General features: G+C 36.3%; 1 protein-coding gene across 1 annotated transcript in view; it reads left to right on the forward strand.

The window, feature by feature from the left end:
• Positions 1 to 26: 26 nt before the first annotated feature.
• The window catches only part of CCT6 (chaperonin containing TCP1 subunit 6), a 61,367-nt gene continuing 37,326 nt past the window's right edge, over positions 27 to 24,067 (forward strand). The window contains exons 1-3 of the mRNA XM_089086739.1: positions 27 to 232; positions 8,798 to 8,996; positions 16,566 to 16,739. Coding sequence (XP_088942865.1) covers positions 96 to 232; positions 8,798 to 8,996; positions 16,566 to 16,739 — 510 coding nt within the window. The 5' untranslated portion in view covers positions 27 to 95. The remainder of the gene's footprint in view (positions 233 to 8,797; positions 8,997 to 16,565; positions 16,740 to 24,067) is intronic.

The raw sequence follows: 24,067 nt of genomic DNA on the forward strand, positions 1-24,067 counted from the left end.
TCAAACAGCAACAAACGGCAAAGGAAGCAAGGCTGCAAAATCCGGATCAGGAATTCAGAATTAGGCCTAGGTTTTGAAATTTAGCATTATTGAAAATGGCTGCTATCAACATGTTGAATCCTAAAGCTGAACTTGCTAGAGCAAGTCAAGCGCTAGCAGTGAACATCTCAGCTGCTAAAGGAATTCAAGACGTTATGAAAACCAATCTTGGTCCAAAAGGAACAATGAAAATGTAAGAGTTGGGTTTTATAGGCTATTTTCAGAATAGGTTAGCCTATAGGTCTATTAAAATCAGTAAATTATTCTGTATTGTTGTGGGATAGGTTTTATAGGTATTGACAGTAATAAGGTGTGTTAAAGCTAAAATAGAGTAGCCTATATATTATATATTTTCGTGTTAAACTGTACTTTGTTGTTTGTCTTTTTTTTTCTTTTTGCATTTTTTTCACTTTTTTATACTCTGCCGCCCATTGTATCTTTTACAGTTTTGGCAGGTAATAAATCTATATTATTATTATTATATTATTATTTGTGGTTCCACTCCACCTTAAATAATTGCATGAGTTGTATTCAGGATTCTTTGTGAGTGACCAGGTGCACTAGCCTAGGCCTATGCAGATCCATAGGCTCCAGGCTGTTGAGTTTCCACTCCTTGGAGGACCACTCACATCCAGTCTTTGTTTGAAAATGACTGCAGATTCAGCAGTATCAGTTTCTGTGACCTCTAGGCCTAGTTCTTGAGTTAGGACCAACAGTGATAAAATAATGATGAGAGTGTGTTAGCCCTTATTAACTTACAGGTCAAAATAGCATCATCTCTATTTCTCCTGTATATAAGAGTGAGTTTCAGCTTTGCTAGTCTTGCATAGTAGGCTAGAGAAGTTCCTGCATGCTGGATATCACTTTGGTGGCATGTCTATGCACATTTTTCAATACTTGTGTGTCTTTAAAATAAGGGGATGCCAGAGACATTCCAACTTCAAGCTTGATACACAAGTCCCTTATAGCTTAGGGACTTTTGAGGAACAAGTAGAGAGATTATGCTTAACCATTTCAACAGTTGAATTGGTACAATTTTGGCAGTTCATATTATTGACTTACAAATAAAGTGAATTTAGGAATGGGCGTAGGGAGGGGGCCGCTGCCCCCCCCTAGACCTTCAAATTCACATTAGATATGGCTGAAAAAGCAGATGGTTGGGAAAAAGCAGTTGATAAAACTCCATCAGACTATCTACTGCCCCCCACCCCTAGACAATATGCTGCCTATGCCCATGAATATAGGCTACCACTAAATGCCTTTTTTATGCTCTTTATGATTATAATAATTGCTTCTATCAGAAAATTTACCCACCCCTGGTACTTATGCATTATATGTTCCATACTGGTATGTACTATATTAGGAAACACTAAAGGAAACCAGTCAAATGGGTATTTGCAATAGAGAAATGGATTGCAAAGTATGATTTCTCAATGAGCTTGCAATATTTTAACGATTGTTTTTTGGGGTTTGGGGGGGGGTAGATAAATTTGAATTTCCAATAGAAGTGATTATTATATTTGTATAGAGCACAAAAAATGACCTTGATTGGTGTGTTCACTTTATTTGTAAGTCAATAGTATAAACTGCAAAAAAATTACCATTGAATTAGCACCAGCAGCAGACTTATTAGCATGAGTGCTAAATTTTAATTAATTATCAAAATTGATTCTAAGATCTTGCTCAGTATTTACAGAGGAAAGTGAGTATTTACCCAAGAGAAAATAAGAGCAACAAGGGCTCATTTTGCCAAATTGAATGACATGGCACTTGAGAACATTAAGAAGCCAAGTCTCAGCCCATTGATCAAGCAGGCCAGGATTATTTTGTAGAAGGGCATGATCTTCACAGGACAAGGTTCAGATTGTCAGCATAAAGCATTAGTAGAAAGAGGAAACTTCCCTGAGGAACTGCTCAAAACATGCTTAGACAAAGATAGAATACAGCTACCAGAGTAATCAAATGACTGAACAGATTGGGACTGCATATAAAGAAAATCAAGGATCCAGAGCAGACTTCTCTTTAAGCTTGACAGCATGTAATCTGATTGCAAGATCCACCAGGAAACAACTATAAAATTTTGGGAACTATTTTGAAATATCCTAGTTAGCCTAATTATATCATTCCTAAGTGTGCTTTGATTCACTTCCCCCTGCCCTTGTGGACAAAATTTGGTCTATAGGCTTCTCATTGTATTTTCAATAGTTTAACTCTTTTCTTCTAATGTCATACCCTAGATTTCAAAGAAGCAGTGGGAAGGAAAGAATCAAGCTATTCAAGAAAGTAAAGTGAGTTGAATATTTATAATTTGCATGTATTTGTTGATTAGGGACTGTAGGGAGTAATGTGAAGCAAAGCTTGTATAGGGGTAAATTTTCTGATTGACTCACTAATGAGATAGCAAGGAAAGAGACATAGGCTTTAGGCCTGAGTTTAGAATCAGAATTGGTAAAGGCCTAGATTAGGGGCTATTGAGAAGATAACAATTCTTACTTAATATTATACAGAATAGTTGTAGCTAAAATATTTTTCATACAACTCTGTTACACTTCAACCACACCCTCCTCTTCCTCACCCCCCTCCCCTAATGTGCAAATATATAGCCATGATTAGATATTTCCCATGTATTCTCCCAATTCATCTTTCTTGTTTCAGAAAAAGAACTAAAAAAACAAGAGGGATAGGTATCAGAATATGTTAGAAATATATAATTTTGGCTATATATATGCACATTAGGGGTAAAGTAAAGCAGAGCTGTATTTTAAATGTGGTAGCTACAATTATCCTGCATATTATAAAGCAGGAATTGTTTTGGGTAAATTTGGGGCAGTTTATATACCTTAAAATTCAATTTGAAGCCCATTATAGATCCTCAAAGATGATACCTTTTCCTCTTATATTTAGTTATATAAAAGGGTTAAAAAACAACAATTCTCACTTCATTATATGCAGAATAATTATAGTCAGTACATTTCAACTACAGCTCCATTTTGCTTTATATCCCCCCCTGCCTCATGTGCCAATATACAGCCCAAATTATATATTTCTCATGTTTTATTCTGGTTCTTGATTTCATCATACTCAATTCAATCTATGAGTAAACCAGTTAAAACAAGAGTGATGCTAAAAGCAGCATATAAGTGGTATCTAAATTAAGAGAAAAAAGATACCTTCTTTGAGGGTCTGTGAAGGGTTTAAAATGGAACTTCTGAGTAAAGCAATTATTATATTAATAAAAAAGGCATTGAATGGCATGCTTACCTTATTTGTAGATCATTAATATAAACTGCCCTGAGTTTGCCTTTTTTTATTCTATTCAGTAGCCCCTAGTCTAAACCTTTACCATTCTACAACATTCTTATCCATTAGCTATTAGTTTTATCATCAGCTCGGAATGATAGACTTTATTAAACGTTTTGCCAAAATCTAAAAGGATTATGTCAACTGGAGAATCATGATCCAGCAACTCAGTGATATAGGCTAGTCAAAAACATCTATAAGATTTGTCTCAACTGAGTGCCCAGATCTGAAGCCATTTTGGCTGTCTGTGAGCAGTTTGTTGTCAAATAATGTTTTAGAGGTAATTACTTGGCTAAAAAAAGGAGAGAGAAGAAGAAAAGGACTGTTATCCTACTCCAGCAATTGAGATAAATTTGCACTTGAACGGAATTTTCTGGAAGTCACTGTTTTCTTTGAATTAGTTTAAAAGTTTGTCAAAGTCATGAAAATTCATTGCATATATAACATTCAGGATGTATATTTGTGCATGAGTAGAGTCCACCTCTGACAGAAATGAATGTTAGATTTGGATTCAGGATGAAACTCTGGTTCTAAAGATATGTCTATCTCATTAGTTAGTTAATCAGAAAATTTACCCATTTTGGAATAATTTCAGTAAGTAGAGTAGAGCCTCTGGTTACCTTTTTAATCATTTTATCATGGAACTTCCATTACCAAAAACTGAATTGGATCCAATTCCTTTGTTTCTTGTCCTAGAAAATTTTAATTTTACTTCTCTTTTTCTTCTGCATTGAATGGTGCCAATATTACATATTCAATGCCTTTGATTGCTGGCAATAAGCTACTAAAGGGTTAATTACAAAAATATATTCAATAACTGGAATGTAGGTAATGTGTTTTTATGAATTGCAATGCACATGTGAACTGGAAATTAGGATACAGTACACACTGCAGAAAGAGCAAGAACCCATTCTGTCACATTGCAAATTTATGAAATCAAATGGTCAGTTAAACAAAAGCACTTAGCACCTTGCTGTTTGCTACAAAAAGAAACTTACCATACTGAACCTGGTCAGTACAAATCATAGGCTTCACAATAGTGCTGCCTAAGTAAAAAACAATATTAGCATAATTATTATTATTATTATTTTTTCTTTTAAACCAGGACGCTTCAAATCAAAGGAGTTGTCATAGAAACTTCAAAAAGAGCTCACTTGATTGGAAATTAGAAGGACCTATATCCTTTTAATAGCCAAACATGATTGGAAGGCAACTAACACCACTCTCACACCAACCATTTTCCCAAACACATCCAATCCAAGTTTTGAGATAGCCATTTTGTTCAACATAGTTGAAAGGTCTGGAAATTATGTCTTAGGTTGACACTCAACCCACATCCCTCAGGGCAAGAGTTGTAAGTTATGCCCTTGGGGCATATAAAGTTTTTATAGAAAGCTTTGTTGTAGAAACTTCAAAATGGGTTCATTCAATTGGAAATTGAAAAGGCTAGTTTCTTTTAAATAGTCAAAAGTGATTGGAGGGCGACTAACCCACCTCTCATGCCCATCATTTCCCCAAACATATCCAATTAAAATGTTGAAATAGCCATTTTGTTCAATGTAGTTGAAAGTTCTGGAAACTAGGTCTTTGAGGATGACAACCCCCACAGACCTCAAGGCAAGGGCTGTAAGTTATGCCCTGGGGCATATAAGGTTTTTATAGAAAGCATTGTAGAAACTTTAAAAAGGGCTAATTTAATTGGAAATTGAAAGGGCTAGTTCTCTTTTTGATAGTCAAAAGTGATTGGAGGGCAACTAACCCCCCTGTCACACCCATTATTTCCCCAATATTTCCAATCAAAATTTTGAGATGGGCATTTTGTTCAATGTAGTTAGAAGTTCTTGAAATTTGGTCTTTGAGGATGACACCCCCCCCCCACAACCCTTAGTGCAAGGGTTGTAAGTTATGCCCTGAGGGCATATCAGGTTTTTATAGAAAGTGTTGTCATAGAAAATTCAAAAAGGGCTTGTTTGGTTTGAAATTGAAAGGACTAGTGCTCTTTTTAATAGTCAAAAGTGATTGGAGGGCAACTAACCCACCTATCATGCCCACCATTTCCCCAAACACATCCAATTAAAATCATGAGATTTTGTTCAATGTAGTTGAAAGGTCTGGAAATTATGTATTTCAGGATGACAGCCCTCAGGGCAAGGGTTGTAAGTTATGCCCAGGGGGCATACAAGGTGTTTATAGGAAGAGTTGTTGTAGAACCTCCAAAAACAGCTCATTTTATTGGAAATTGAAAGGGCTAGTGCCATTTTTAATAGTCAAAAGTGATTGGAGGGCAACTAACCCCATCTTGTGCCCACCATTTCCCCAAACACATCCAATCAAAATTTTGAAACGGCCATTTTTTTTTCAACATAGTTGAAAGGTCCAGGAATTATGTCTTTGAGGACGACAAAATCCCCAGAGCCTCCAGGGCAAAGGTTGTAAGTTATGCCCTGGGAGTATATAAGGTTTTTAATGAGTGTTGTAGAAACTTCAAAAAGGGCTCATTCAATTGGGAATTAAGAGGGTTAGTGCCCTTATTAATATTCAAAAGCAATTGGAGGGCAAATGCCCCACCCCATATCATCATAACCTCAAACACTTCCAATCAACATTTTGATATAGCCATTTTGTTGAACACCATTGAAGGGTCCAGAAATTATGTCTGAGTATCACAACCCCCCCAGCCCTCAGTGCTAAGGTTGAAATTATGCCCTGGGCACATACAAGTTTTTTTTTTTTATATATAGAAAGCATTGTCATAAAAACTTCAAAAGGGGATCATTTGATTGGAAAGTGAGAGGGGTTTTTTAATAATCAAAAGTAATTGGAAGGAGAATCCCCCCCCCCCGTCCTTCTCCATGCTCACCATTTCCCCAAACATTTCTAATCAACATTTTGATGGCCAATTTGTTCAATGTAGTTGAAAGGTCTGGAAATTATGTCTTTGAGGATGACAACCCCCCCCCCCTCCATAGCCCTCAGGACAAGAATTATAAGTTAATGCTGTTGGGATATATAAGGTTTTTGTAGAAAAATTGTTGTAGAGGCGTCAAAAAGGGCTTATTTGATTTGAAATTGAGAGAACTAATGCCTTTTTGTTAGTCAAAATTGATCAGAGGGAAAATGCCCCCCCCCCTTACACCCATCACTTCCCCAAACAATTCCAATCTAAGTTTTGAGATAGTTTGTTTTGTTTAACATATTTGAAAGGTTTGGAAATTATGTCTTTGAGGACGACACCCCCCCCCCCCAAGCCCTCAGGGTAAGGGTTGAAAGTTATGCCCTGATGGTATATAAGGCTTTATAGAAAGCGTGGTCATATAAGCTTTGGAGGCGGCTCATTGGATTTGTAATCAGGTGCTCTGTTGCTCTTTTTAGAGTCAAAGTGATTGGAGGGCAGCTAACCGCCCCCCCCCCCAACACACACACACGGTGTATTGTCCAAAAATGCATCTAATAGAAATTTTGAGATAGCCATTCTAGTCAAAATAGTTTAAATATCATATAACAAGGCTTTTGGGGCTGAAACAAACCCCAGAGATTAGGGGTAAGGGTTGTAAGTTATTCCCAGGGGGTATTTAAGGTTTTTATGGAAGGACAGGTTGTTTAGCCTTAGAAGAGGCTCATTTGGTTAAAAATTGGACATTCTAGCTCCTTTTCAAGCGTCAAAAGTGATGGACGGCATTTAGCCCCCTCCCTCTTCTACAACCCCTCTTTTCACGAAACACATCAGATTGAACTTATGAGATAGCAATTTTTTTCAAAATAGTCCAAACAACATATAATAATGTCTTTAGGGACGACACAACCCCCCAGCTCCCCGGGGATAGGGTTTTAAGTTATTTTATGAGGGCATATAAGGTTTTTATTGAATGGGCAGTCGTATAAACATCACTTGGGCTTATTTGATTTGAAATTGGAAGTTATAGTGCCTTTTTAAGAGTCAAAGGGATTTGATAGCAACCAGCCCCCCCTCCATGCTCAGAGTTTGCCTTAACACCTCCAATCAAAGTTTGGAGATAACAATTTTATTCATTGTAGTTAAAGGTTTCAGGAATTATGTCTGTGAGGAAGACACCCCCCTCCCCTACAGCTCTCAGGGAAAGGATTGTAAGCTATGCACTTTTGTAAGTTATGCCCTTGGGGCATATAAGGTTCTTATAAAAAAGGTGGTCGTATATACCTTGGAGGTGACTCATTGGATTGGTCATCATAAGTTCTAGTGCCCTTTTTAAGAGTCAAAGAGCTCCTCATTTTGATTAACAACTTTTGAAGTATGATGTAAGTGCTGCACTGACTTCTATGTTTATTCATAAAGTGTTAGCTGATAATGACAGATGATAGTCTTTTTAAGTAGCAAAGTAGATTTTGCCACAGCAAAGTGGGGTTTTCTGCCACTTTGTGCTGCAAAACAATATTTGCCCTAAAAGGGTCAAACTGCTTGGAAACGAAATTAAGTACCCAATACATTTCTTATGGTCTAAAATCCTCAACTGGAGGTGCAAAGTGGTGTTTCTGCCACTTTTTCTGCACATTTATTTTTTTGTGTTAAAAAAATGTCAAGCTTCTCCATTTCAAACAGTTTATGGTAATGTATTGTAAGTAAGAAGCAACTCAGCTCAATAGTAGCCAATATTCTAAAAAAAGGAATTTTTATAACAATAGATACCTCAAAATAATTTCTGTACCTTTTTATTGGGACTCCCAGTATATAAAATTCATTAAGTTTCATGTTACCCATCAAAAGCAACAAGCCAGAGAAGATTTGCCTGATTTTGGAAAAAAGGCGAAACACCCCCAAAAAGTCTAGCAATCTTATCAAAATGACACCATCAGATTCAGCATATCTGAAAACCTGACTGTTGAGGTTTCAATCTTGTATCTACAAAAATGTGGGATTATGAATTTTCTGTCTGATGACAGATCATAGATGCATGTTTACTTATTTATTTCTTTTTTCCCAGGGTGTTTGTACTAAACTGATAGTCCTAGTGGATTAGAGAACACTCATTCAAATGAAAATTAAGAGTTCTAGTGCCCACAAAGATTTGAGAGCAACTAGTCCCCCTCCCATGCTCCTTTTCTCCCAAGACGTCCAATCAAAATTTTATTTTTAATTCAGCGTTGTTAAAAGGTCCTATCACCATGCTTCTGCAGATGATATGAACTCCCATAACCCCTGGAGAAAGGGTAGTATGAGCTTTTATGCCAAAAAGATTAGAAATACGGTAAACAGTCCTTTACAATTGTCTAAGTGGAACTCGCCTTACCACTACCCTCCTGTCTCCTCCCACTACATGCAGGATTGTTTTTGTCAAATTTGGATGAGGTTTTGTGTATGAGAGACAAATAGATTAAACTAAGGAAGGGGGTGTCTTACCTTAAGACTTAAGTGTGTTTTTTTGTATTTTATTATGCATATTTGTAAAAAGCACAATTAATAAACCTTTTTGTATATTTTCAGGCTTGTTTCTGGTGCAGGTGATATCAAGATTACCAAAGATGGCAATGTTCTTTTGCACGAAATGCAAATTCAGCATCCAACTGCTTCACTTATTGCCAGAGCATCAACTGTACAAGATGATATTTTTGGAGATGGTACAACTTCTACTGTTCTCCTAATTGGTGAACTTCTTAAACAAGCAGAGCTTTTTATTTCAGAGGTAAACTAAACTCATCTCTTTTCAAGTTTTCTCCTTTCTGTTAATATACTTGTCGTCATTATTTATTGTAACTATAGTTGCAAACTGGTCTGAGGCTTAAGAGAGAGAAGGTTTTTATTTTCTGGGAGTACAGGTCAAGTACGGGTTCGGAAATTATGTCTTTGAGGATGACAAATCCCCCACTGTCCCCAGGGCAAAGGTTGTAAGTTATGCCCTTGGGGCATATAGGGCTTTTATAGTGTTGTCATAGAAACTTAAAAAGGGCTCATTCAATTGGGAATTGAGAGGGCTAGTGCCTTTATTAATAGCCAAAAGCGATTGGAGGGCGAGTGCCCCCCGCCTCACAACCATCATTTCCCCAAACACTTCCGATCAACATTTTGATATAGCCATTTGTTAAAAGTAGTTGAAGGAGCCGGAAATTATGTCTTCGAGAATGACACCCCCCCCCCACAGCCCTCAGGGCTAAGGTTGTAAGTTATGCCCTGGGGCAAATAAGGTTTTTATAGAAAGCATGTTCATATAAACTTCTGAGGGGGCTCATTGGATTGGTAATCAGACGCTCTAGTGCTCTTTTTGAGAGCAAAATAGATCGGAGGACAGCTATCCCCCATCCACTTCCATCATTTCTCCAAATATTTTCGCTCATTCAATTGGCAATGTAGAGGACTAGTGTGTTTTTTAGTAGTCAAAAGTGATCAGAAGGCAAATTACCCCCCCCCCCCCCCACGCCCATCATTTCCCCAAACACTTCCAATTGCAAGGGTTGTAAGTTATACCCTGGGGGCATAAAAGGTTTTTTATAGAAATCGTGTTCGTATAAACTTCGGAGGGCGCTCATTGGATTGGTAATCAGACGCTCTAGTGCTCTTTTTAAGGGTCAAAGGGATTGAAGGGCAGCTATTGCCCCCCCCCATACATAAACACGTTGTGTTGTCCTGAAATGCATCTAATACAAATTTTGAGATAGGCATTCTATTCAAATAGTCTAAATGTCATATAAGAAGGCTTTTGGGGTTAAAACAAACCCTAGAGATTAGGGGCAAGGGCTATATGTTATACCCAGGGGATATTTAAGGTTTTTATGGAAGGGATGGTTGTTTAATTTAAGAAGAGGCTCATTTGGTTGAAAAGTGGAAGTTCTAGTTTCTTTTTAAGTGTCAAAAGTGATGGACAGCATTTAGCGCCGCCCCCTCTTCCTCAACCCCTCCTTTCGCAAAACGCATCTGACTGAAATTATGATATAGCGATTTTTTTTCAAAATAGTTCAAAGAACATGTAATAATGTCTCTAGGGATGACACGACCCCCCAGCACCCTGGGGATAGGGTTGTAAGTTATTTTATGAGGGTATATAAGGTTTTAATTGAATGGGCGGTAGTATAAACATCAGCTGGGGCTTATTTGATTTGAAATTAGAAGTTATATACCTTTTTCAAGAGTCAGTGATTTGAGAGCAAGCAGCCCCCTCCCCCTCCTCCACACTCAGCATTTGAGTGGGCTTAACACCTCCAATCAAAATTTGGAGATAACAATTTTATTCATCATATTTGAAGGTTTCGGAAATTAGTTCTGTGAGGGAGACACCCCCCCCATACAGCTCTCAGGGCAAGGGTTGCAAGTTATGCCCTTGGGGCATATAAGGTTCTTATAAAAAAGGATGGTTGTATATGCTTTGGTGGGTACTCATTGGATTGGTAATCGTATCCAGTAATCATATCCGTATCCTGAGATGTATCCAGTAGATATTTTCAGAGAGTCCTTTCATTCAAAATAGTCCAAATATCATATAACAAGGCTTTTGAGGTTGATACAAACCACCAGAGCCTGAGGGCGAGAGTCTTAATTATATTTGCCTGGGGCATTTAAGGTTCTTGTGGAAGGGATGGTTGTATAAGTTTTAGAGGTGGCTCATTTGGTTGAAATTGGACGTTGTAGTTCCCTTTTAAGAGTCAATAGTGATGTAGGTCAAGTAGCACCCCACACAACTACCCTTCTTTTCACCAAATACATCTGATTGAAATTGCGGGATGGCATATAGTTTAGAATAGTCCAAAGAACATACAACAATGCTTCCAGGGTTGGCACAACCCCCATAACCCTGGGGTAAGGGCTTTAAGTTATGCCCTGGGGGCTATAAAGTTTTTATGGAATGGGTGGTCGTATTAAATTCAGATGGGTCTCATTTGATTTTAAATTGGAAGTTATAGTGTCCTTTTGAAGAGTCAAAGTGGTATGAGAGAATCCCCCCCCCCCATGTCCATCATTTCCCATAACAAATTCCTGAACAAAGTTTTGAGACATCATTTTTTCAGCATTGTTGAAAGGTTCAGTAATTATGTGTAGCAATAGTTGTAGTAGCATTAGTAGCAGTATGCAAATAGCACCTTTTATTTCAACATCCCCTTCAACACACGATGAAATTTTTAACTTAATACCATCAACCGGTCCTGAAGCATTTCGGATACGTCCTCTTGACAACCTACATGGGCATAGTGTGTTTCAATTTATTTCAATACCGTTACAAAGTTGCCCAAAATTTTCGCCTTAATATCGTTAGGTTTATTAGTTGTAGTAGTAGCACCAGTAAATATAGTAGTAGCAGTAGTTGTAGGAGTAGAAGCATTAGTATTATGATGCAAATGTTGTCTTTTTGTTAGTTCAACATCCCCCTTAACAAGCGTTGTAAATTTTAATTTTACACACAAAACTGTTCCAAAGACCTGCATACAGATGGCAGGTTGTCATCTGTACAACAGAAATATTCTCTGAAAATTTCACCTTCATACCTTCATAGGTTGTTGACTTTGAGCTACCCAAAAGACACTGTGTGTATTAATTTTATACTACGTCTACAATTGGATTAGCCGATAGCACTAATCTTAATAAAGTGCAGACCTAAGAGAGCTCTTAGGAAGAGTTTCAATTAAACGAAACAACTACGTTCATGCTGGTATTAATAGGGTATATATAAACATAGGCAGCGATGCTCTATCATAGCTAGTAATATCGGTAGGACTTTAAAGGGGCCAATTTAATCAGAAGTCAACAGTGCTAGTGCCCTCTTAAGAGTAAAAAGTGAGTGGACAGCAATCAGCCCTCCTCTTTAGCTCATGACTTTCAAGACACTTCATAAAAACTTTAACAGAACCATTTTTTTTAGCATAGCTGAATCGTATAGTAATCATATCCTTAGGGCTATTGGGTAGGTCAACCCCCCACAGTTATGTAATTTGCCCATTATGCTTAAAAACTAAATGCTGCTTTAAAATTAAATAAAAAACTCACTGTTTGTATGCTGATTGCCAATAAGACATCTCAGCAATATACCAAGAACAACTGAAGGGATTAAGTTCAAATTTTCGGGGCTACTTTTATTACTACTTCTGCTCTTAAAATTTTACCAAATCAAAAGAGCGTAATTGTATCCAGGCTGTGAAAGAGCATAGATATATTTTTGTGGAAATGGTATTAACTTTTATTTATCAGGTCACCTAGAGGATGTATATGACTAAATTAAACACTATTATTTGTGTCATAATTTTCAAGAATTTATGTTGTTAAAAATTTATGAAAAAGTTTCTCCAGCATATAAAAAGCAGGTCAAACTATAAATTCTTAAAGGAAAACCGGAAACATTCAAACTATTTTTTTCTTTTTCCCTGAAGAAGACTATGGCAATATAAAACAAACTGAAATTAATTAAGAAAACTTTTTCCACAAAATAAGTTTTTAAAAAAAAAGTAAAGAACTCCATTAAACCAAAAATGAACAAAAATAGAATCAAACAATCTACCAAACATACAACTACCACAATTCAGTATCAATAAATTAATGAGACCCGAAACAAACAACAATTAAAATAAATAACAAAGTCATACTCAAAACGAGCAGAAATTAATATGAGTAGGGTTCAAAACCCCTATGCTTTCTAAAAAAAAAAAAAATTAAATGTTTTCACTTTTATAACTTTAAGAAATCAAAAATTAATTGAGATTTTTAGGAATAAATATCAGCATATGAAAATTAAACTGACGATGCACATCTTTTCAGTAAATTCATTTGAATTTTTTTCAGCAAAGTACAAATTATATTCTGGCTTTTAGAAAGCATGGGGGGGGGGGGTTTGAACCCTACTCATATTAATTTTTTGCTTGTATTGAGTTTGACTCTGTTATTTGTTTTAATTTCTGTTCGTTTTTGGTTTCATTTATTTATTGATACTGATTTGTGGTAGTTGTATGCTTGGTAGATTATTTGATTCTATTTTTGTTCATTCTTGGTTTCATGGAGTTCTTTACTTTTCTTTTGAAAAACTTATTTTGTGGAAAAGTTTTTTTTAATTTATCAAAATAGAGAATCATCATTTGTCATGATTGCAAATTTTTGTTTTTTTGACCCTTACTGACATTATATAACTGGTTGAGTTAAAAAAGGTTTTTAATTTTTTGTAATCCCTTGTTAAAATATATAGGCTACAAATATTTTTGCCATTACCAGTTTTTTGCTTTTTACGCAATTTAATGTCTTTTCATACTGCCGTCTTAAAAAAAAATATTTGACTATTAAAGCTACCCCGATCTAACAACGATATGTTGTTATGCCCTTGGGGCACATAAGGCTTTTATAGTGTTGTCATAGAAACTTAAAAAGGGGTCATTCAATTGGGAATTGAGAGGGCTAGTGCCCTGTTTAATAGTCGAAAGTAATTGGAGGGCAACTAACCCCCTCTCAGCCCACCATTTCCCCAAAACACATCCAATCCTATTTTCGACATAGATATTTGACTATTCCTATCTAACAACGATATGTACTAAGCTTGGAACTTTTGGATTATATCATTAAAAAGTGCAAATTATGTTTTTTCGATAAACCAGAGTAGAACTTTTAAAAATTCAGAAAAGGGTTGTAACTAAAAACGTTCTAGCATACCTGCTAAGAAAATGCCTAAAATCACGACAAAAGAAATGTCATTTGATCAACTAGACAGCTCTTCGGATTTTCTGTGATGCAACTCACTTTGACTGAAAACTTTACCGACTGAACTCTATTGTCTTTTCAGTCAAATTTCATAATCAGATCACAAATTCTTAATAGGTTTCAATGATAAGCTGTCCCCTTTGAGAATTTGCTAGTGGACCCTTTGCCTTTGAGATAGTCAGCTGATGTTGAGGCTTACAAAATAATGTTTAAATTATCGATTCCTCATAAGTAAATAAAATTCAATATATGTTTGAATTGGAAAAGTATTTGAAGATGTTTGAGTTATTCTTTGGTTATCCATATGATATTAAATAGGTTACCATTTTTCTTTCCTTTCCTCCTTTTTATCGTTTTAGTATTATCAATTTATTTCGAGAGATTGGATGATTAATTGTAATTAGGAAGATTGAGGATATGCCTAGAATCTGTGTCATCATTAGAATTAAGAACATTTTTGAGTCTTGAGACAATTCCAACATCGAGTTGTAGTGGCCATTACAAAATCATGAATGGTCAATTCATGATTTTGTCTTAAATTCAAAGGCCTTGATAAACAGCATACAATTTGAGATTGCTGCGTCACAACCCCATACTCCTTTCTCTATTTCTGAAGGCGACCATATTAAAGTGGCTCTTGGCCCAAACAGACCAGGGACGGCCAAACGGCTATCTAGCCCTCCATGCTCATCATTTACCCAACAAAGTTAAAAGACAAGCCACATATTTATTATTAGAATGATAATTTATAAACTGGATAACAATTAGATAACTATAACGGATGAAAATAATAAGACAAATATAACTGGTATGGAGCGATGCATATTACCGCCCTGATCCTGTCCTTGTTACTAGACAACTCACTCGATTGAAATACAATTTCATACTGAATGAATCCTTCGGGGTTTTTGTATAGTTTTGCAGCTGAAAATTCTTCTATGGGGTTTCATAGCCTGAACATACTTCATTACAGAGTTTTATTTCTAAAATACAAGCTAAATATATCTTAGGTTTTTTATCTACACACCTATTGCTTCAACTTTTCTTAAATTTATTATTGGATATAAATTAATTTTCTTTCAAAATTGGTTGTCAGTTGTTTTTTTTTATATGAATTAGGTCGGTAATATCTAAATTGTAATAGATTTATGCATTTGCGCACTCCCTTCCCCCTAAAAAAAGTCAGTGCTGTGTACGTTATTTAAAGAGCATTGGCGAAGTTATTAATTTATAAGTATTTATGATTTGCATATTATTTAAACCTACAAGTTATTTGATACAGTAATGTTCAATGCACAATTTGGCTAGTTCAAATAATTTCTCCGACAACACTGCCTTTCCATTTACAAATAAAGTAAAATGCAAACATAGAAAAATCGGTATAATCTTCCAAACAAGACATTGGAAAATAACAGATGCTGTGATTTTTGTATCTTTTTTTTTCTTTTTCTTCATGTGTTTAATTTAGTTTAACTTTTTTTTTTATTCCTGTTGATAAAGGCTTCCAGTCGTGAAGCCGAAATATTCGTACTTTTATTTGTGTAAAAAATACTATTTTGTTATTTCCCACTGTCTTATTTGGAATATTATTCCCGTTTTTTATATTTTCATTTCGTTTTATTTGTTGATAGTTCAAAACTATGTACATAAAATTACATACATTATACATTTTTAGTTGTATTTATATATATATACATATATATATATATATTATCTATGTTTAATTATTTATTATTCACAAATTTAATTATTGCATTTAATACAAATTAGATAAGGCCTAAGCCACATTGTAATCACACCTGTTGATAAAAAGACCCAGTGTCATGAATGCCGTGGGCTTTTTCTTGATTTTAATGTCAAACTTGTATTTCAGAAGCCAAAAATTAAAAGAACAAGTAATTGGTTTGAAAAGCTGGAAACAAATATTTTATTATTCTAATGCTAATTATTTGTAACTTTTGCTTGATTCACGCCTTAATCTTAATGAAAAACCTATAAAAAACAAAAAAGAGACAAATAACCCCAAAACACGTTGCAATCTTGATGGAAATTGTACAATGAAATTCAAAGTATACAAGAGCCCTAAAGCCACTATCGGCAAAAAAACGGAATTTCCATAGTTATCCTATACATATTTCTATAACTGTAATAACTATATTACTATACTATGTTATGCTAATAACTCTATTTCTATAGTTACTCTATACAGATAAAGTAACTGATGTTCCAAGCTTCCATCTTTTCTATTGATGCCTTAAATCTTGATTCTGATTGGCCATTCACAGATTTTATTCTTGAAAGTTGAACAAAGTTCAAATCTAAGTTTTACAAACTGCATACGTAATTAGTGCTGTAATCGTGTATAATTTTGATTTTATTGACAATTTTTACATGGCATAATGCTAAAACATTTGATGGATTTTTGTGAGTTCTTTTCTGCTAAGAACTGAATTATAGGAGGAGTCAATTTAAGCTGCTACAAATTTATGAACAGTCTATTTTCTAAGAATTAATATAACTATAAAAAATTCGGAAGTGCTTTTCTTTATAAATAAAAGTTATTTATTCCTAGAACCCAATATTTTTCTAGGGAGTTCATCCTCGTTTAGTAGCTGAAGGGTTTGACCTAGCCAGGGATAAGGTACTGGAGATACTGGAAAAAATCAAAGTACAATGGGAAGCAAATAGGGAAAACTTAATTAGTGTGACCAGAACTTCACTTCGAACCAAAGTTCACCCACAACTAGCTGATCTATTGACCGAGGTAGGTATATAAAACAGATTTCCAATCCCAATTTGGATATTTCTTTTTCAGTTTTTTTGTTGCTATTTTGGGTCCTACCATAATTTCAATGTACAAAACGTAGATGGATTGACAAGATTTAAAGCTTGTGGGCAAATTATAGGTGTGAACTGAAAGGCCATGGAAATGTACCATTGTCATGAAGTAAGTTGTGATAGTTTCTTTGTCAGTTTGGAAAAGCTTCTTTCTCTCCCAATTCTTCAATAGAGGGAAACGATGGAAGTCATGATACTTGAATTCAGGTATGGAAAAAGTTCCAAAGCTATCAGTGCTTTGACAGCTTTTCTTTGAGCAAAAAATGTTTTTTTTTATATTTAAAAAGGGCATTTTCAGACAAAATCTGCCAACAAATTTGGAAACTACCAATTAGCATTGCTAATTGGCCCCTCTGATGACCAGCCTGATTTTGATCTCCGTAACCCGAATTTCAAGAAGTTTTGGTATTTAGCCCCAATTACTTAAGAACGACTGCTCAAACACAAAGGATCATTATTTAGAATGAAAAGTGTTTTTTAAAGCAATATCAAAATTTAACATAAGTTTTCACATTGCTTTTTACTTCCAGTTGAGAAAACTTGTTTTTTTTTTTAAATTTAATTCCTATTCGTTCTTTACAATATACCCATTTATTCATATATATCAAGGCCGTATCCAGGGGGGGGGGGGGGGGTTACCCGGTTTGACACCCCCCCCTCCCGAAATTTTTGACTGAGTCGGAAATTAGTCTAAAAAATACCTGTAAAGACAAAACCTTACCAGAAAAAAAAATATGCTCCTATACTAAATTCTATTGCATTTTGTGGGTAAACGGTGCTTATCAGCTTACGCAATTAGGTAACCGTAGGTAACCTTATGTTCACCTGACCTTGCATAGTAAACTAGGGTTAATATGCGATATTATCCTATTGTATTTTGTGGCATACAAAAATCGTACTATAATTTTTTGGGTAGAAGGTTGTGACCAGCTTAGACAATTAGGTAGCACCGTGTTCGCCTTATTATGCAATGTCAGACCCTGCATAGAAAATTAGGATCAATGAGGACTCGAGGTAAATATTGTATGAGTGCAAGATTGTCAGTTCAATTTCGGACTTGGATAAGAGAAGAGCGATTTTCAACATGAAGAGGAAGTGTGACATTACGTCGTTTTTCGCGCCCAAGCGGACCAGGGATGTTTCTGACAGTGGCGTTAGCGGGACGTCTGCGGAGCATTCATCTACACCTGTGGATCTGAACTGTGGATGGCACTGGAGCCATCGTTGAAGCTACTGCTTTCACGTCTATTTTCGATGAAGCTCAGCGTTTTGCCAGCGACTTAAGACTGAAGATGACTCGTCCAAGGACGAGAGGTAGCCGGAGTATGCATGCAGACGATCCAGACCTTCTCAACCACTATAGAACCTCGGTCTTTATTCCTTTCCTGGACCTCTTCACTTCTGAGCTGAAACAACGATTTGTGCTTCACCAGAAAAACTGCTGTCAAATCTCAGCGTCCTTTCTCCTGCCAAAATTGTCTCTGTCGATCTGAAGGCATTAAGCCTGGAGTCATTGGTTGAATTGTATGGCGATATTCTTCCCGAGCCAGACTGTCTGAAGCAAGAAATTGAGCTATGGCGCATCAAGTGGGAGAATGTTCCGGTATCACTGAGGCCTACTTGTGCTGTGTTTTCGCTTCAGGCATGCGACGCCACCTTTTTTTCCAAATGTTTTTCTTCTTCTGGCTGTTCTTGCGACGTTACCTGTTATCACTGCTACTCCGGAAAGAAGTTTCTCAACGCTCAGAAGGTTGGTTGACTCCAAGATGATAAAGTTCAGCTGATACTCAAAGAATCTGTCAGACAAATTTCTTAAAGTAAATGAAAACATTGTGCTTACATACTTTACGAAATACGTATGAATTTGCTTCAGAGGGGAGGGGGGGTAAAAACGGGAAAATCCAGGGTAGTTATATTAAATTTACGGTCAATTGTGTCCCACAATTGATTTCGGGGCGGCTAATAGCTTCCCCTCCCTATTGTGTATGGACTCGTTCTCTCCTCTGACGTAAGTGCCAAGTAAAACAAATGTACGATAAGACTAACCCATCAATGATTTGTTATAGCTCATGGTGACTTATGATCCTTGCCAAGTTGTTATATAGTCCTTCTCTTTTATCCCATTCTTTATATAAGGCGTATACACAGGAAGGAGGAGGTTGGCTGCCTGTTCTTTCCAACTGGATCCAATATTTTATGGTTTCCCTGATAAGTTCCTATCATTTTCACTAAGTTTTCTGTGAATTTTTTTCAATCCCCCCAACCCTCCCTTAAGTAAAATCTCCCCTCCCCCCACTTTACCACTTTAGTATAGTTTTTCTGTGTTAACCTTTTATTTTTAGTGTTATTTTAAATGGAGTTAGTACTAAAAATAATACGAAGGGTGTTTTTTAAGTACGGTCCGTTTGAATATAAGTACACAACGAAAAATTATTTCAAAAAAGTAAATTTATTTTCAGAAAGTACATACTTTACTCTATTTAACGGCATAGTTACCAAGTTTTTTCCAACACTTATCATACCTCTCAACTAATTTTGAAGTGACCTCATCAAAAAAACTTGCCGCTGCTCCGATAACCAAGAATTCACTGTTGTTTTTACGTCGTCATCATCATTGTAACGTTTGCCGCTGAGGTGGAGAAACAGATGGTAACCATTATGCGCAAGATCAGGACTGGAGGGTGGGTGGTCTAAAACTTCCCAGCCAAAACTGTCCAACAGATTGTGGGGCTGACCTGCAGTGTAAGGCCTTGCATTGTCATGAAGAAGGACAATTCCCTTTGCCAGCATGCCAAGTTTTTTTTTAATTGCTCTGCAGAGCTTTCTGAGGGTTTGGTAGTATCCTTCTGCATTGATAGCGGTTCCTCGTTGCATGAAGTCGACCAACAAAACACCATGCCTGTTACAAAACCCATACGCCATAGGCCTTCAATTTGACAAGGGTGTGTGTGTGTTTCCATTACATGTTCTGTTGCCTCGATCTGGGCGTGATATACGAAACCCATGTTTCGTCTTCAGTTAAACCGGTAACCACCTCAGTGGCAACCGTTACAATGATAATGATGACGTAAAAACGGCAGGGAACTCTTTGCTATTGGAGCCGGCGGCAAATTTTTATGATGAGTTTACTTTAAATTAAGTTGAGAGGTATAATAAGTGTTTGATAAAACTCGGCAACTATTGCCAAAAAATAGAGTAAAGTATGTACTTTCTGAAAAAAAATTTGCTTTTTTGAAATAATCTTTCGTAGTGTACTTATGTTCAAACGGACCTTACTGAAAAAACACCCCTCGTAATTAGTATTTGAAGTATAATAGGCAGCGCGCTAGCGTTGCCTAAGTAAAGAACGATGTGGGCACAATGTGTTGCTTTTTTGTTTTTTTTTCTCCATACCCGGGTACATCGTATGGAAGGAGTCGTCGTAGAAACCTCGAAAAGGTCTAATTCGATTGGAAATTGGAGTGGCTAGTACCCTTTTTAATAGTCGAAAGTTAATGGAAGGCAACTAGCCCCCCCCCCCACGCCCATCAGTCCCCCAAACATGTCCCATAAAAATGTTGATATAGCCATTTTGTTCAGCATAGTTGATTTCCAGATAGAAAATATCTTTTTGAGGAGAACACTCTCCCACACAACCCTCGGAACAAGGGTTTTAAGTTAGGCCCTTGGGGCAGATAGGGTTTTAATAGAAATCGTTGTCGTAGAAGCTTCAAAAGAGGCTAATTCGATTGGACATTCAAAGGGTTAGTGAACTTTTTCATAGTCGAAAGTGTTTGGAGGGCAACTAGCGCCCCCACGTCCATCGTTCCCCCAAACACATCCAATCAAAATTTTGATATAGCCATTTTGTTCAGCGTAGTTAATTTCCACGTATAAAATATCTTTTTGAGGAGGACACTCCCCCACAACCCTCGGGGCAAGGGTTTTAAGTTATGTCCTGGGGGTATATAAGGTTTTTATAGAAGGCGTTGTCGTAGAAACTTCAAGAAAGGCTCGTTCGATTGGAAATTCAAAGGGCTAGTGCCCGTTTTAATATTCCAAAATGATTAGAGGGTAACTATCCCCCTCGCCCCCGCCCATCATTCCCCCAAAAGTCTCTAATTTAAATTTTCAGATAGGTATTTTGTCAAGCGTATTTGATTCCCTGATAGAATATGTGTTTTTGAGCAAGACACTTGCCTAAAACCACTTGGGCCAAGGGTTTTAAGTTATGCCCTAGGGGTATATAAGGTTTTTACAGAAGGCGTTGTCGCAGAAACTTAAAGAAAGGGTCATTCGATTAGATATTCAAAGGGCTAGTACCCTTTTCTAATAGTCGAAAGTGATTGGAGGGCACCTAGCCCCCCCCCCCCACGCCCATCATTCCCCCAAACACATCCAATCAAAATTTTGAGATTGCCATTTTGTTCATCGTACTTGATTTCTGGATAGAAAATATGTTTTTGGGGAGGACACTCCCCCACAACCCTCAGAGCAAGGGTTTTAAGTTATGCCCTGAAGGCATATGAGGTTTTTATAGAAGGTTTTGTCGTAGAAACTTCAAAACAGGCTCTTTCGATTGGAAATTCAAAGCGCTAGTATCCTTTTAATAGTCGAAAGTGATTGGAGGGCAACTAGCCCCTTCCCCACGCCTATTATTCCCCCAACGACATCCTATCAAAATTTTGAGATTGCCATTTTTTTCAGCACAGTTGATTTCCAGATAGAAAATTTGTTTTTGAGGATGGCACTCCCCCACAACCCTCAGGGCAAGGGTTTTAAGTTATGCCCTGGGGGCATATAAGGTTTTTATAGAATGTGTTGTCGTAGAAGCTTCAAAACAGGCTCATTCGATTGGAAATTCAAAGGGTTAGTACTCAAAACGAGCAGAAATTAACATAAGTTGGGCGCAAAACCCCTATGCATTCCCAAGGCCAAAACAAAATTTGTACTTTACCAAAAAAATACAAATGAATGTGCATTGTCAGTTTAATATACATATACTGATTCAGTAATCAAAATGTTAATATTATTTGATTTATTAAAGTTATAAAAGTAAAAACATCTATATTTTTTCAGTAAAGTGCAAGTTTTGTTTTGGCCTTGGGAAGGCATAAGGGTTTTTGCGCCCAGTGTTAATTTCTGCTCGTTTTGAGTTTGACTCGGTTAGTTATTGTAATTTCTGTTCGTTTTGGGTTTCATTTATTTATCAATGCTGATTTGTGGTAGTTTCACGCTTGGTAGATTATTTGATTTTAGTTTTGCTCATTTTTTTTTAATGGAGTTCTTTACTTTTCTTTGAAAAACTTATTTTGTGGAAAAAGTTTTTATTAATTAATTATGGTAAAAAATCAATTTAGATGTGGCGCCATATTTTCCCCCCTAAGGATTTACAGTTTATAAATGTATTAAAATGTCTTCGTGAATAGCCTCTGGATATGTCTTAACAAGCTGTAATAACTTTTTTTATTCAGAATTTGGTAGTATGATTGGAATTTGAGAAATCGGACTGTCAACCTTACAATGAATTTGCATAAAAAAAAGGTAGGGGGAAAAATCGTTTCAAGAGAAACAAGTAAATTTTCCTGGTCTGTTCCTGATTGTGAAACCTAACTTTTATCCACTACAGGTAAGATATGTAATTCAAAGTGGCTCAAAAATGTGGCGCCATTTCAAAAATAGTTTCGATTTTGCTTAAAATTTTCGTTTTTACTACACGTACAATGTCTAGACACCTCCCAATTTAAAATAAAAAATTGGAAATCAACTCAGCTTAAAATTCTGTTATCACAATTGAAGAGACGACGTCACTTTTAACAATGGAGAGATATCCGTACAGAATGTTTCATGAGACTTTCTCTAGCAGCTCCTGCTACTACGAAAGAAGTAGTATCTGGGACACTCCTTATCCATCCCAATCTTTTCCAAGCGTTACCTTTTGTCTTCTCCCGTGTACTTCCAATTTACTTAGATCCTTCTTTATTACCTCTTTCCATGCCATTTGGGGGTGATAAGCTTTTCGTTTCCTCTCGAATAGGTGGATGATCTCAGTGTATGTCACTCTGTCATCCTTCATCTGCAAAGAGCTGTCCTAACCTTTTTTTCATTATAGCCCTAGAAAGTAAGACTGATCCATATTTTTCGTTCATCTTACTGTTTATATACAGTCAGTCAAATGAGGGCCTACAACTACTCTTAAGCAAATCCTTTGGAAAACAATAAACAAGTCTTCTTAAGACTTTTGAAGCACCGTGGCTTCAGGACCATGCTCGACTACAGTAATGACCATGGCTTCCAACAATCTATTCTTAGCTCAAGGCAGACTTCGAGTCTTGCCCTTAATTAATGATTAACTTGCATTAGCATGATTAACATTAATTAGTATGATTAACTTTAAGTATTCTTAGACAATTCCTTTGGAAAATAATAAACAAGTCTTATTCAGATTTTGAAACACCCATACATCAGAGCCCTGCTCGACTACAGTAATGACCACAGCTTCCAACAATCTAATCTTAGCTCGAGGAAGACTTCGAGTCTTGCTCTTAATCATGATTAGCTTGCATTAACATGATATACAGTCAGTCAAATGAGCGTCAACAATTATTCTTAGGCAATTGCTTTGGACAATAATTAGCAAGTCTTATTCAGATTTGTAGCGCCCATGCTTCAGAACTATGTTTGACTACAGTAATAACCGTGGCTTCCAACTATCGAATCTTAGCTTGAGGAAGACTTCGTGTCTTGCCCTTAACCATGATTTTAACATGATATACAGTCAGTCAAATGAGTGCCAAGAATTATTCTTATGCAATTCCTCTGGACAATAATTAGCAAGTCTTATTCAGATTTTGTTGCGCCCAATCATAAGAACCATGTTTGACTACAGTAATAACACTGTCATCCAACTATCGACTCTTAGTTTGAGGCATACCTCGAGTCTTACCCTTAATCATGATTAATTTGCATTAACATGATATACAGTCAGTCAAATGATCGTCAAGAATTATTCAGATGAAATTGCTCTGTACAATAATTAGCAAGTCTTATTCAGATTTGATGCACCTAATATTAAGAGCTATGTAATAACACTGTCATCAAACTATTGAATCTTAGTTTGTGGCAGACCTTTTGTCTTGCTCTTAATCTTGACTAATTTGCTTTAACATGATATACAGTCAGTCAAGTGAGCGCCTACAACTATTCTTAGGCAATTCCTTTGGAAAGTAATAAACAAGTTTTATTCAGATTTTGAAGCACCCATTCATCAGAGCC

This window comes from Artemia sp. Qi Xiang Cuo, chromosome 3, assembly GCF_049724085.1.
Source record: "Artemia sp. Qi Xiang Cuo chromosome 3, ASM4972408v1, whole genome shotgun sequence".
NCBI classification, from domain to species: domain Eukaryota; kingdom Metazoa; phylum Arthropoda; class Branchiopoda; order Anostraca; family Artemiidae; genus Artemia; species Artemia sp. Qi Xiang Cuo.